Genomic DNA, 10834 nt, shown 5'->3' on the forward strand with positions numbered 1-10834 from the left:
TTTTTTGTTGGCTGTTCGACAGCCATACTTTTGATGTATTCCTAAATTTTAATGTAACCTTATCTCTTACATGCCAATAAAGGTTGTCTGTCTGTCTGTCCCACTGAAGCATAGAGTTCATGGCTGCTCGCATGCAGAATTCCGGAACTGCCGGGCCCTGAGTAGGATAACCAGCCCAAGGTGGTGGAGGCCAAACTGCCCTGAGGGCCAAGCCCACTGATGGGGTGAGATGGGAGGTATAAGCCTGATTAGAGGCTGGGGGACCTGAGACAGGTGGCTGACTCCATGGTCCCCAAGGCCACACAGGTGATGGTTGCAGAGTGGAAACAGACTCACCCAACAAGCCCTGAGCCCCTGAAGATGTTGTTGCCACTTCAGATCCAGAACACTGGTCAGGCTCAGTGAGCCCAGGAGCTGCATCTGACTTCTCACCCATCTTCCATCCTTTGCCTGAGCCACCGGGCTTGGTAACCTGGCCTTCAAGAAGAGATAGACGTATTAATACAGAAGCTTGAAACTGAATTTTAGAAGCAGATTTTGTCTGTTTTTTGGGTCCCTTGTCTGTAGCAGCAGGTGCCACGGGAGCTGTGACCCCGAAGGCCTGTTCAAGAGCTAATAACCTATCCAATATGGCCTGTTGGACGATGTCATCATTGTCATCATCCGAAGAAGAGAGAATAGGTGCAGGCTGCTTTGAAGGAGCCTTAGGGGCGGGCTGCTTGCCCTTAGACTTCCCCGCTCCTTTCTTAGGGGCCATGTCCCTGGAGTCTAATGAACAATTAACCCTCAATACCATTTCACTAAATGCCTCACCCCAGGACACCTATTACCAACAGGAGTTAGGGTGGGGGAAAGGGCATAAAAGGGGGCAATGCTGCCCCCCTCTATACCTGGATCGGATGATAAGCAGATTACCCACCACCAATGTTCCCTCTAAGCTGTGGAGTCTTGTGAGCAAAAGTTCTACTTTGTGAGCTACTGGCATTAAAGTTGTGAGCAAGCAATTTGGCTACTGCATAAATTAGTTTGCTCTGGAGCCATCCTTCCGTAGCTAAGACAAAAATGTGTGAGCTGGAAGCTAAAAAACTATGAGCTAGCTCACACTCAGCTTAGAGGGAACACTGCCCACCACCAGCAGAAAAGGCTATGTGGTGCAAATATACCAAGGGATCCCCCCAGGCAAACATATCCACCCAGAACCAAAAGAGAAACCAGGTGGGGAAGGAGGAAGGCCCACGGCCCAAAGCCCCCCGATGCCTGGTGCCACCTGTAGCCCATGCTCAAGGCTGGTCCCAAGCCTGACTACCGCAGACCTTTATGGCCCCCCCCCAAGGAAGGGTGCCTCCTCTATTGTGCGGTTCTCAGGAAACTAGCCATGTCGGGGCTGCACCTGGCCATGAGCCACCAGCCACTGACAGGCCCAAAAACCCAGCCCCAGACAAGCCACAGCTGCAGCACACTCCCGGCACCACTCCTCACCCCAAAGGAGCCCCAGACACCACCCCCTTGATGACGATGAAGGCCAGAAGCCCAGGAGGGCCTCGTGGCTGCCACCAAACATTGCCCACACACCCTGCAGCAAGGCCAATGCTGAGGGCACTGCCCTCGATGCCGTAGCCACCGTCCGCCGAAGCCAGTCACTGCTGCACCGTCCGCATGCTGCCATTGCCGCACCCAAGAATGGGCCCTGTCGCAACCACCACTGCTGCTGAAGCTAGGCCTACCACTGTCGAGGGGCCCTGCAGCCGTGGAAGTCCAACTGGCCACCTTCAGCAGCCCTGGTCCATCAGCCCGAAGGTAAGCAGCTCAAGGCGAGCCTACCTCACTCATGCTGCCAGGCCTTCCCTCTAACAGCCAAGGCTCGAGGCAGGAGCAACAAGGAGCTCCTGCCTGACCAAGGAAAATGTGGCAACTGAAGAGGCAGGAGCGTAGCTGGCCATTAAAACATGCAGGCTCCACCACCCAAGGTCCCAGATGCTAATAGCATCATGCTCGCTCGCTCTCCTACAGGGGCAGCAAAGACGGCCCCCCAGCAGCACAGCCATTGGCCGTCTGCCGTGTGTGGCCAGATTACCTCATTATTTCCTCTTCTGTCCTTTATATTCTGACCCTAGGCCTAAGTTTTTGGTGGGAATTTTATCTGGCTTAACCTTGTATACCAACACTGAGAAAATCATATTTTTGCTTTCTGCTACTGATGCATATATTATGTATAGAGTCTCACTTTTTGCCATTGCTGCTATGAAGATTAGGTCTAATGCTAAAAAGGTGAAGGTTTCCCTTGCTCGAAAACTAGTCGAATTCGATTCTGGGGGGCGGTGCTCATCTGTTTCCAAACCGAAGAGCCAGTGCTGTCCAAAGACATTTCCAGGGTCATGTGGCTGGCATGACTAAATCCCGAAGTGCATGGAACACTGGTGCCTTCCCACCGAACTGATACCTATTTATCTATTTGCAATTTCTTGCTTTCGAACTGCTAGGTTGGCAGGAACTGGGGCCAGACACAGGAGCGGTTAAACACAATAATGACTGATACTCCATAAATATTTATTTATTTATTTATTCGATTTATACCCTCCCCTCCCCGCCAAAGCAGGCTCAGTGCAGCTTACAAAGGATAAAACATAAAAACAATTATAACATAGGCAAAACCATATAAAACCATCTATACAATCTGATATCATAAAGTGCTAGCTAGTTGTAATTAATACTTAAAGATGGCGGCAACAGTTATGTTAGTATAATCTCTGGTCTCTGGTCTGCCTTGCTTATCAGTTTCACATTCTTTATCATATATATGAGGCAAGCACAGGCACAGGTTCTGTCTTTCTCAAGTATCGTTAATGATCTTTAGTGATAATGTTGTTGTTGTTGTTGTTGTTAATAATGGTGGCAGCTCCTTAACCAAAGGCCTGGTGGAAGAGGTCTGTCTTGCAGGCCCTGTGGAACTGTAACAGGTCCTGCATGACCCTGATCTCTTCTGGGAGCTCATTCTACCAGTGCAGAGCTGCCACCGAGAATGCCCTGGCCCTGGTTGTTGCCAGTCTGATGTCTTTGGGGCCCAGGAGGGTCAATCGATTTTGAGACCCTGAACGTAGTGCTCGCTGGGGTACATATGGGGAAAGGCGGTCCCTCGGGTATGTCAGCCCCTGACCATATAGGGCTTTAAAGAACCAGCACCTTGAAGCGAATTCAGAATGCTATCAGCAGCCTTTAGCACAGGCTGGATGTGCTCCAGCATAGGGAGACCCATCAGGAGCCTGGCCGCTGCATTTTGCACTAGCTGCCACTTTCAGATTTGTGACAAGGGCAGCCCCATGTAGAGAGTGTTACAGTAGTCCAGTCTCGAGATGACCATCGCGTGGATCACTGTTGCCAAGTCGTTGCGGTCGAGGAAGGGAACCAGCTGCTTGATCAGCCGAAGAAGGTAAAAGGCTGACTTGGCAGTGGCTGCTACCTGGGCCTCCATTGTTAGGGAGGTGTCCAAGAGCCACTCCCAAGCTCCTAACCTCTGGCACTGGCACCAACAGCACCCCATCAAAGGTCAGGAGTGGGATCCCTACCCTCGGACCATGTTGATTCAGGCACAGGATCTCTGTCTTCATCGGATTCAGTTTCAGTGGGCTCATTCTAAGCCAACCAGCCATGGCTTGTAATGCCCAGTCTAGATCTTTCAGTTTAGAGTCAGACTGGCCACCCAACAACAGATAGAGCTGGGTGTCATCTGCATATTGGTGACAACCCAGCCCATGCCTCCGGGCAATCTGGGCATGGGGGTGCATATGGATGTTAAATAGCATCGGAGACAGCACTACTTCTTGAGGCACTCCACAGTTCAGTGGGTGCCTTTGGGATAGCTGTTCCCCTAGTGCCACCCTTTGTCCCTGACCTCGGAGAAAGGAGGCAAGCCATTGTAAGGCAGACCCCTGAACTCCCATGTCAGCAAGGTGGTGGATCAGTAACTGATGGTCAACCGTGTCAAACGCTGCTGACAGGTCCAACAGTTGAACCACCCTGATCCAGATGCCTCCGGAGGTCGTCCATGAGGGTGACCAGTGCTGTCTCCATCCCATGGCCCGAGCGAAAACCAAACTGGAAGGGATCTAAGATGGAAGCGTCATCCAAAAAGCTCTGTAGCTTACCATGTATACCATGTATAATGTATATTTTTGTGCCAAGCATAACAGGAACATTAACTTTAACAAGCAGCAATAAGCAATAGAATTAAAACAACTCAGTACTTTTTTATATCTGTTCTCTAGCTTCGCAAAAACCAGTTACAACTTAAATTGTGTGTTTCTGCTATGTTATAAAAGTATTACGGCCAACCCCTTTCTGCATGTTGGCATATCCCTGAACCTTACTTCTGTAACTGCAAAGCCCAGGGTCTCAGATAAAAGGTGTGCAGTTGTATGTGGCAAAAGCTAGAGGTCCTTTCCTGAAAAACACACTCTCTCCCAGTTTTACAGTTGCGGCTGCAGCAGCGACAAAGCCGAGAGCAGCTCACCAACCAAGGAGACATGCCACGTGAGTACTCTGCTGTCTCGTTCTGTCTTTGCTATGCCAGGGAGCTCAGGCAGCCTCTGCTGAGGGTATCGCTTTCTGCCAAGATGATAACTGCAGTAGTAACAACCATCTCCAGATCTGGAAAGGGCAAAAGATACCTCTATGAGGCCCACCATTCTGGCACTAGGGAAGCCGTTACAGAAAGAAAGGGAAAGCTGTGGCAGAAGTACCCCCTCCTCTGTAGTTCTGTGTCTCAAGAGGGCTGTAAAGCTGCAACAATTATTTCTTCATAGGATACCAAGAAATAGATTGAGAGAGACAGCTTGTTCAGCACTGTATGGGACACATCTTTAGTGTATTGCTGCCATTACTGTTAAACCTCAAATACTTAGGGATTACGTTTCAATATAACCTTAAACGGTCAACCCATAGCTCCTGTAATATTTCTTTAGTTAAACGATCTGTTTCACACCTTAAACAATTCTTTTATTCCAGAGGGAATCAATATTTACTGGATGCCATAAAGATCTTTGAAACCAAAATTCTCCTTCAATTATTATATGGCATTCTCCAAAGATTTCATAGCAATCTTGAAAGACTACAGGCCTGTCTTTTTCACCAACTTCTAGGCATTTCTTACAGTATTCCATATTCCTCTCTTTGTTTAGAATTGGGCCAACATTTTATAGATACTAAATGTTGGTTATTAACTTTTAAATATTGGTTGAAAATACACTTCAGATCGCCACCAAATTCTTTAATCTCACATTTTAAAAATGAGTTTATAGCATAACCTGGTTGGCATATATTGAGAAGAAAATTAGTCAAATTGGCTTCTCCTTAGAATATTTCGATTACTGGATGAAGTCTCTATTTTTCAGATTATCAAACGGAGACTGCTTGACCTTGACCTCCAAATGTTATGTCCTGTGCAATTTCGCATATTTTCTTAGGCTCAGTTAAATCTCCCAATTCAATGTGGCCAGATGACCCATTATCTCCACAACTTAGTTCAGCCTTCTCACTGTAGAGCCTTTACATTAGCCCGTCTAAATGTTTTCCCTATAAAAATGCTCTCAGATCGGTTTAATAAAATCCCCCTACATGAAAGGTTATATTCTTGTCCTTTAAAATCTGTGGATTCAATATATCATATTATTTTTGACTGTCAATTTCACTCAGCCATATGCAAAGAATTGTTGTCATCTTTATTTCCTCCGAATTTTAGTTCTAGTAGGGAAAAAGCTATTCAGTATCTACTAAAGGATACTAATCCTAATATTACAGCTTTAGTGGCCAAGTTTCTTGCCGAAGCAGTCAAGGTTAGATCTGTTCTCATAAAGGAATGATGCATACTGTTTATTATGTTCCTAAATACCCATACTGTGTTATTGTATATCTATGTATCTTACTGCTATGCCATTAAAGGTATTTGAATGTGAATTTACTGTTAAACCTAAGGTCTAGAAATTTCATTTAGTGAACAAAGCTTAAAATCCTAACAAAATGGACGGTTCCACCAAAGAGCTTTTGGCAGGTTATAGTCCTAAAGCACATATCACTTCCATAACCTGTTTAGGGTGCACAGGACACTTCACAACAACACTACAAGGTAGGTCATTGTTATTCCAATTTTTTGCAGATGGGGAAACTGAGACTGAGAGAGATAACACCTTGCCCAAGGCCACCCAGTGAGTCCATGGTCAAACTAGGATCTGAGTCCAGGTCTCCCCGCCCAAACGCTCTGTCTGCCAGATCACGCTTTCTCCAAGCTGCCCACTATTACTGCATAAGCCTTTGGGTGCAGCACGCTGCTAGCATTTGCTGTTGCTTCCCTATTCACTCACCTCCTGTGCAAAGTTCTACATTATTGTATGAAATGTCTGCTGCTTCCATACAAATGGTGCATGTAGCTTTTTGGCATCTGCATAGGCCCTTTCAGTGTATGCAGTACAGGTACAGCTTGTGAAGTATTACAGAGTGGATTTGCACAGACTGTTTATTTAATGCATTGCCTGGGATTCTTGGCAGTTTCATCCCTATACTGCTATCAGAATTAACTGTCATGTTCTGCAAAAATGAGGTGTTGTTAGGGTTTGCCAACTGTCAGGAGATGATCTGACACCCCATAAAAATTGTTAGTTTACCCCCTAAAAGGCATTTTATTTCTCAGACAGAGGCTAAAGGAGAGTGACAAAGGGTATGGAAGCAGGAATAACAGCGTTAATTTTAGGCCACAGAGGTAAATGGTTCTGCACAATCTCCGTGAACTAACGTGATTTTTCACCTTAGTAAGAAACAAGTTTGCATCTTATAGTCTTACAATCTTTCAGGGGCACAATGCTTGCCTGTGGGCTCTCTTCACAATAAAAGTAAAGGCACACAACCAACTTGTCTTTTATGTAGGAAAGCAGCCAAGGAATTGGGAGAGATGTGTATTTTTAAAAACTGTCAGAATGGCCAATCACGTGTATAAAATACATGAACTCTTTGTCCAGTTTATCGCAGATCTTCAGACACTTCTTATTCTGTCTCTACATGAATTTATCAAAATGTATTCAAGGAACATATAATGCCTGTGCAATCACAGGACTGAAATAATATCTTATTTAAATATCATGTTGGTGCATCACCACTATCATATCTTCTGAACACCCACATATTCATCAGGAGGATGTGAGGGATGAGGTACACGGTAGACATGGAGGTATTTAAACCCATCCATATCCAGTCTGCTGTCACTGCCAAGTGAATGGCCTGAGAACATCTGATTCTTTATTTATTATTAAGTAAGATCAGTGCCTGAATGGAGGATCACTGGGAGGCCCACTTGAAGGAGGATTTTTTTAAAAAAATGCTTATCAGTAAGGTAGGCAGTAGTAGATCTCCCAGCTTTTTTCTAGCCTCTTTCTAATGCTTTGTTCTTCTACCTTTTCTGTGAAGTCACCATCTTTCTGTCTCCCATACATAAGATGACCATAGCAATACTTACATGTAGACAGAATGAGTTTATGGTGTTACTACCATTTTATCACACACATAAAACCCACGTATGTATCTATAAACAAATCCAATAAGCCTCTCTACCAGAGCTCCACTGAGACCCTCTTTCTTGAACTGCACATGCAAACTTCATGTCAGTTCCATAAAATAAAAAATGTTTTTTAAACTCTATGATTTTCCAAAGACTATTTAGGCTTAAGGCTATGGGAAGGAAGGAAAAGACAATTTGACTTTTGCCCCCCCCCCCAATCTGGAATAAAGAGGCATACAACAATGCTGCGAAAACTAAAAGGGCCACTTTATTAACTGTTAACAACAACTCAAGACAGCAAGGGCTGAAAAGGTTGTGACCCAGCCAAGGCCAAGGGTCATCCTGATCCCTCCCTTTGCTAAGTAAATAGGGTGAGCCACCCAGCCCTGTGTCAGAGCCCCATTCAAATCACTCTTCGCACACACAATTTCTTGATTGAAAGTTTTATTAGAAGACATGAGATGTTTAGGGAATGACTTCTTTTGTCAGAACTGAGGTAGAAAGGCGGGAAAGGTGCATGTAGTTACAATCACACATTTCATTCATACATGTCAGCAATCTACTTGGACCATAGGAATTAGGGTCCTCCTCTAGCTAATCAAAGATGTTTCTCCAGGGACATCTTCCCGTGTGAAACGATGTCTTGTTGGTGCTCCATAGAAGAATTACAATAGCAAGCCGTCTACTCCTACAGATACACTTTCACTCTCACTCCCCTCCCCTTCAGAATGCTGTGGCAGGCGAGGGTAAAGATAAGACCACTAAAATACACTCTGAGGAGGAAAAGGGTAAGCCAGGTTAAAGCAGGGGAAGATACATCAGGGAATCTTGAATGGCAATAAAACAGCTACATATGATCAATCAACCCAAGCCTGACACCCTGGCTGGGAGCCCACATGCTGTAGCTCCCATCCGGTCAGCACGGCAATTGGACAATCGCCGTGGCCCTCCAACCCCCGAACCACAGGGCTCAAAGGGAAGATCCAGGGCAATCCCACGGGCAGTCTGCTTTCCCTGCCCCGGGCCTCAGGGCCCAAGGACTGTACTCACAAGACCCCAAGACCCCATAAGGGGGTTGCCAGCTTGTGCTCACCAAGCCACAATCTATTTTTTAATAAAACTCTGCCAACCCTAAAAGTGACCAGCCTATTTGCTACCACACCCAAGCCAATTTCCCAATCCACAACTACAGTATAAGGTAGGTGAAAACACCCCCACCATGGAGTAGGCTTGCCAAGTCCCCCCGGGGGCGGGGAAAACCCCGCCCCAGAGGCCCGTTCCCCGCCGCTGGCAGATCAGGCCCCGGGGGGTACCCCACCCCGACGTGCGCGTCACCAAGAAGTGACGTTAGGACACCGGGCACGCTGGGGGCGGGGTCACAACCATCAGAGGGAAAACTCTATGGTTTTCTCTCCGATGGGGGCCTCTGGGGCGTTTCTGGGTGACGTGCGTCCAGTTGCCACCTGGGAGTCCCCCACTGTGGCTGAGAAGCGACTTGGCAACCCTACCATGGAGCCAATTTAGGAAGGGGCAAAAAATTCCTACCTGGCCCCCAATAGGGCAACCGGCAACAAGACTGTACTGCAAGCAGGGTGGGAGGGATGGCAGCGAGGCAGGGCGAAGACTGGAGGAAGGAGGCAGGGGTTGGCCCAGGAAAACTCTGGCTCCACCCCCTCTAAATCCCCATATGCGGCCAATTGCCATCAACAGCTAGCCTCTCCTCCTAGCAGGGAGGCAAAGGTGGCACACCAGCCGCACGGCGTGAGGGGCCGGCAGCCGGGTGAGCTGGATTATAGAAAAGAATTACTTCCTGATTTAACTTTCTGCTTTAAAGTAATGTTTCATTTTGTCTGTAACCAAGAATGGTAGAACTTACCAGGGAAAAATAAAAACATGCTCAGGTGTTTATTGCAAATGTCATTATTTTGAGCATTTTCCAAAAATCGCTCAAAACTTGGAAGTCATGCAATTTTGCCACCTGTAAAGTCAGGAGCAGGGTTTCTCTGAGTTGCATGTGTGTTCTTTCCATCTTCTCACTGTAAGTGACCTCCTGTCTTCTGTTATCACCCCCCCTTCCAGGAAAGGTGATCCATTCAGCCCAGTATGGACATTAATATTTTCTCAGAATTTACCCATACCTCTTTATTTTTTCAGAGACTTGCCAATGCTTTGTATTTTAAAGACAGCAGAATCCACACAATTTCTCTTGGCAAATGATGTTGTTTTCTGTTCATCTTTTCTTATTGGACCCTCCTAACTGTAGAGCTGTACATGAACTGGGCTGCACATAACAACTGCTTTGGTTTCCTTCCTTGACCATTCCTTATTGCGGTTCTATTTCTTCATTATATACCTCCTTTACATATAATGCAACTCCTCCACCCTTCCTTATTTTTCTGTCCCTTTTAAATAAGTTATACCCCACTATCCTAATATTCCAATTGTGAGTGTCATCCCACCAAGTTTCAGTAATGCCTATTAGGTCATAGTCCCCTTACTGTATTAGGACTTCAAGTTCCTCCTACTGCATTCCCATACTCTGCACACTAGTGTTGAGACATCAGAATCCATGTTTTATGCACCCTGAGGTTTTCGTTTCTGTACTTACATGTGAGTTAATGTTATCTAGCATACATGCCGCTCCCCACAAAACTTTAGAGTTCTTATCTCCAGTTACTGGCTTTGCATTTTTGTCTCACTCCCTCACAGGATTTAGTTTAAAGCTCTCCTTATTAGGTTTGCAAGGCTGTTTCCAAACACCTTTTTACCTAGAGCCAGTTTGGTGTAGTGGTTAACTGTGCAGACTCTAATCTGGGAGAACCGGGTTTGATTTCCCACTCCTCCACTTGCACATGGCTGGATGACCTTGGGCAAGCCATAGTTCTGATAAGAGCTGTCCTTGAAAAAGAGCAGTTTCTGTCAAGAGCTCTCTGAACTCCACCTACCTCACAGGGTGTCTGTTGTGGGGAGGGGAAAGGAAAGGAGTTTGTAAGCTGCTCTGAGACACCTTTGGGTAGTGAAGGGCGGGGTATAAATCCAATCTCTTCTTCTTCTTTCTACCCTTGTGAGGTGCAAAACATCTGATAGAAGAGCTTCATCTTGAAAGTGTAAACCATGGTTGAAAAATCCAAACCTTTCCTGATGACACCATTTACGGAGCCAATTTTTGATCTGCAGTATTCTTCTTTCCCTTCCTAAGCCACAGCCTTTGACAGGAAGAACTGACGAGAATACAACCTGCGTTTCCAATTCCTTCACCTTTTTACCCAAAGCCACATAGTCTCTTTTAGTACG

General features: G+C 46.2%; 1 protein-coding gene across 1 annotated transcript in view; it reads left to right on the top strand.

Moving 5' to 3' along the window:
* The first annotated feature begins 1680 nt into the window (after positions 1-1680).
* The window catches only part of MYOCD (myocardin), a 49499-nt gene continuing 40345 nt past the window's right edge, over positions 1681-10834 (top strand). Inside the window, exons 1-2 of the mRNA XM_015426290.1 lie at positions 1681-1797; positions 8268-8328. Coding sequence (XP_015281776.1) covers positions 1681-1797; positions 8268-8328 — 178 coding nt within the window. The remainder of the gene's footprint in view (positions 1798-8267; positions 8329-10834) is intronic.

Source organism: Gekko japonicus, unplaced genomic scaffold, assembly GCF_001447785.1.
Source record: "Gekko japonicus isolate JY-2015 unplaced genomic scaffold, Gekko_japonicus_V1.1 scaffold501, whole genome shotgun sequence".
Lineage (NCBI taxonomy): Eukaryota > Metazoa > Chordata > Lepidosauria > Squamata > Gekkonidae > Gekko > Gekko japonicus.